We start from the raw sequence: 4,431 nt of genomic DNA on the forward strand, positions 1-4,431 counted from the left end.
AAATACAAAGCGATATCCACGAAGGGAGTATCGAATGGGAATGATGATCGAGCCGTCGAACAATATCGAATATTAATATTTCCTGGGAAACTTGGGTATCCCGACGCGGAGAAAGCGGATTCAACGATCGGTTTCAGGCTATAAAGCTTCGGGTCGGAAGTTCTGTTATTGAGTGATAGCCTGTCATCCCGATAACTGCGTCCCGTGTAAATAATTTATCGCGACAGGAGCCAAAATGGAGGAAACGAAGCGGCATCGGCATTGATACCCCGCGATTTTCATCCCCCAAGGGGGGAATTGACGTTTCGTCAATAAACCTCCTTTGCCGCCCAACTTCTCCTCTCCTTCTCTTCCCGTGTTTATCTCTTTCTCTCTCTCTATTCCCCTTTCCTCCTTCCCCAAATTTCTCGCTTCGCGACGCGATCCATTAAATCCAATCCTTCGTTTCAATTAACGCGATCCACGACGAACGTTATACGTATATGAGCAGCGTTTTCGTTTCGAGGAAACGAATCGATAAAAAAACGTCGTTACGTCGAGAAAGTATGCGAAAGTTTCGGGTTTCGATGGCCTTTGGACGGTACAATTTTCGTGTCCGACGGCTGCTTCGTGCGCAACATGATCGAGGAAAATGTTTACGAGCCAAAATTTAATGTAACGTTGGGCGAGAGCGAAGATAAGATAAGATAAGATAAGATAAGATAGGACAAAAAAGAAAAGAAGGATACTGGCGCGGTAATGGGGAGGGGAGGAGGTAACGGTTATAGATATGGTCGTACATAGATGAATTCGGGATTCTTACCGTTTCCTCCTTCCTTCGAGCTGTCTCGAGAGTCGTCTGGAACCAGGACCATTGATTCAGAGGATCCTGCGTATTATCGACCACGCTCGCTCCGGATTGGTGGTGCAGCATACGATTATCGGCCGTGTTCAGCCACAAATTCGTGTTGAGGAAAATGATCCGATATTTCTCCGAGGTTTGCTCTATCGTGTAATATCCGGCTGTAACAAGTGCGCCAAATAGTCGGATGAGTTTAACAGCGGCGGTTTATACGTACACTCACTCTCTCTCTCTCTCTCTCTTTCTCTCGCTTCGCAGCGATCTCGTTCGCGCGATTCTCTCGATTCACCTCGTGTTATTCGACCTTTATTGAAACGACGACGGAAGAAGGAGAGGAGAAATACAGCGGAGGGAGGAAATTTTTGTTTGCTCGAGGGGTGCGCGCGCTCGCCTTTTATTCGTTCCCCCGTTCGAATAAAAATTCGAGTGGGTAATATGCACACACGCTCGATGGAAACGATGGTTGATTCAAGCGTCGGCCAAGTAGGGATTCTTCGTATCGGGTGAGAAGTATCGAACGAGGGGGAATATTGATTTTTTCGCATAAGTAATGAATCTGAATGGCCAGAGTTTTTTTCAACCCGTTGTTGAACCGATTATTCCTCCAACGGAAGAGGAGGAGGGAGGGTATGGATTATCGGTCGGGATAATATTCCTCGTCGGAAAAATTCTTGTTAAACTCCCAACTTCGGATCCATGGATGGATTTTATTACAACTTTGGAGGAATAACAAAGATTTATAACGAATATTAATATTCTTCCGAGTTGGGGGAGGTAAAATGAGAGGAACGAAGGATAAGAGGAAGGGGGAATGTTCGATCGATATTGCTAGAATGATAATTCATTGATACTCTCTCTCAAGCCGCGAAGACGAGAAAAAGAAAAAGAAACCCCCCCTCGTTTCCGTGGAAAGCGGTTGGACGGGTACGTACCGCTTTTTAAAGTGTCCAAAGCCTCTTGGGGCAGCCAGGTTGACCAAAGCTCGGCAAGTTGGGAGAAGTTCACCGTGTCGTCGTGCCCGAGCACCGGAAACACAAATAGCCCCTTAAACGTGCGAGACAACAGATCGGTCAAATTCCGCAAACACTGGAGACGGAGCTCGGCATTCATACCAGTAGTGCGCGTCAGCGCGTCACTGCAACAAGTAGTTACAGGCTCGTTAGTGTCCTGGTTACGTACCTACGTAGCTGAGCAAAACCAACCCAACCCTTTTCCCCTGGAAAACGAGTCGTTCCTTCGAATCATTACTACTGGATTAGATTTTAGAATACTTTTAGAATAGATTTTAAAATAAATTTTTAGAATTAGATTTTTAGTGTAAGAAGATCCGTTCTTTTTTTCTTATTTTATCTTATCTCATCATCTCGTGGATTTTGCTCGCTTCGAATCGAGGAGGAAAAGAAGAAGAAGAAGAAGAAGAAGAAGAAGAAAAATAAAAACCTCGAATCTTTGTAAATTTTAGCGAGGGGGGAGTTAATGAAATCGTTCATCGTTGGACGTGTAAAAAGAGGTTTAACGAGACTCGCGCGTACGCCACTTTCGAACGAGCAACTCAATTAGGAAGTTGGGAAATCGAATGGTACAAATTGAGAAGAATGAACGGCAGTCTTCCGAGCCTGGTTTCTATGTATGTGTACGTAATACACGTGTTTGCGGAACTTAATGAGAAAGCCGGGGAAACTTTGTAACCATCCCCCAGAAGCAGAAGGCCATTAAAAAAATTGCCGCAATTAGATCCTCTTAGAGGCTGGATTTTTTTTCTCCCCCTGAAAGTGAGAATTTCCTTCGTTTAAATTTTTATTCGATTCTAGGATACCATTGGCCCGAAATCCTCCCCGCAATCTCACGATCGTCGAGAGATATTTTTATACCGAGTTAATTTTAAACTTTGAAAAATGCATTCGTTTTTATCTACGAGATAAGAAACTTATCAATTGATGGTAAAATGTGATATAGATTTATCTCGATCGGTTCCTTTCCTTCTCTTTTAAATATACTTTCCGTAAAACGAAATTTTTGTTCGATGAATCGGATGATAATCGAATAACCGTTTCTCTATAATCTTTCTTTCCCGAGTTAAAATTACATCGATGGCAGAAAGATCGGAGGAGAATTATCAATCGCCTCGATAATTTATTCATAAGTGCATTAACATTCCCAATTCGGTGGTAAATATAAATTGATCAAACTCCATTAAACCGACGAGTCGTACGGTTTAATTTATACGCACAATGGCTGCGTCCAGTAAACACAAATCTTTACAAATCCGCGCAATCTTGTCTAATTTGCCAATTATCCATTACCAGATCAGTTTATCATAATATCTATCGCGTCGAAGACTAATCAGTTTTCATCGATTCATCGTCCAATTTGCCAATAACATTCGGAAACATTCGCCGTTAATCTCACCTTCGATGCCTATTTTCTCGTGCTAATAGCGCTTCACATTTTTTACATTCTATAAGGTTACATCCTTATAGGCGTATAAAATTAAATTTATTTTTTTAATCTAATTTGCCACTTATGATCCGTGATGAATCAAACGTTATTATTATCTCCTTCTCGAAAGCGACATAACTCTTATATCTGCGCGACCCAGTTCATCCTTTGTTGTTTTCTTTATTAAAACTTTATCGCGACCTATATAACACAAAAACATACTAAAAGAAATAAACTATAGAACCAATTATTTCTTATAGTAAAAGAGAATAATCGAAGAAAAAGAAGAAGAAAATAAGAAAGGGGAAGAAAAGGAAAAAAAAATTCGAACATCCGGATATTCTCGATCCAACGACTCTCGATAATTCCCACGGGGTTACTCGTTTAGACCAACTTTCCGCGATTACCGTCCGATTAATGGCAAATATAATTGCTGGCAAAGATTCTTATCGATCGGCAAACTAAAGCTTTTATTTACAGATAGGAAGAGAAATCGTTACGAAATCGTGAGAAATTTTGTTAAAGGTTCGATGGAATAAAACTTACCCCGTCCAGAGGACGAACTCGATCCCTTCGCCGCGATAAGTTTTCATCGCCTTGGCCGCCGACTCGACCAGCTCCCATGGCGAATCGCAGCCGTAATCGCCGAATTTTCCGGGCGTCTTCCGCCCGCCGCCCACCCCGTTCCTCGTATTCCAGCACGCTGAAAAAAGCAAGGAACTGCGGGAGAAACGAGAAAGAAGAAGAAGAAGAGGGAGAACGTTAGGTATAAAACGCTCGGTGTTTGCAGGAAAGGTAGCGGTTTGCTTCGTATTACCACGCTAACGGCCGAATGACACGGAGCCCGATACGAGACGCAATTTCAGCTAACTGTGCTCCGCGTTAAACCATCCCGTGCCGGCCACCTTTTAAACCTTCGAGACGGGTAAACAAATTTCCGAAACGTGGTGGAGAAATAAAGGAAAAAAGGGGTGGAAAGAGGAGATCAAATCGGAGAGAAAAAATTCGGTGTTGGAATTGTTGAGAAAAAAAAAAAAATATATCGCGAAAAACGTTTCGAAGGACGTTCTCTCTTTCGAGAGAGAGAGAAAAAAGGAAAAGAAAGGAAGAAAGAAAGAAAGAAAATGGAAGAAATAAGGATAAAGGGAGGG

At 42.5% G+C, this 4,431-nt stretch overlaps 1 protein-coding gene across 3 annotated transcripts in view; it reads right to left on the minus strand.

Moving 5' to 3' along the window:
• The window catches only part of LOC102670772 (acid sphingomyelinase-like phosphodiesterase 3b), a 32,269-nt gene that overhangs the window by 9,760 nt on the left and 18,078 nt on the right, over nucleotides 1-4,431 (minus strand). For 2 of the 3 annotated variants that reach the window (XM_031512903.1, XM_031512904.1), the window contains 3 exons: nucleotides 3,827-3,983; nucleotides 1,774-1,976; nucleotides 803-1,002 (listed from right to left, as the gene is read on the minus strand). In XM_031512903.1, coding sequence (XP_031368763.1) covers nucleotides 803-1,002; nucleotides 1,774-1,976; nucleotides 3,827-3,983 — 560 coding nt within the window. Of the gene's footprint in view, nucleotides 1-802; nucleotides 1,003-1,773; nucleotides 1,977-3,826; nucleotides 3,984-4,431 lie in introns of those variants that run through there. The other variant, XM_006620682.2, reaches the window with a different exon arrangement.

The sequence above is a fragment of the Apis dorsata genome, unplaced genomic scaffold, assembly GCF_000469605.1.
Source record: "Apis dorsata unplaced genomic scaffold, Apis dorsata 1.3 scaffold_525, whole genome shotgun sequence".
NCBI classification, from domain to species: Eukaryota; Metazoa; Arthropoda; class Insecta; order Hymenoptera; family Apidae; genus Apis; species Apis dorsata.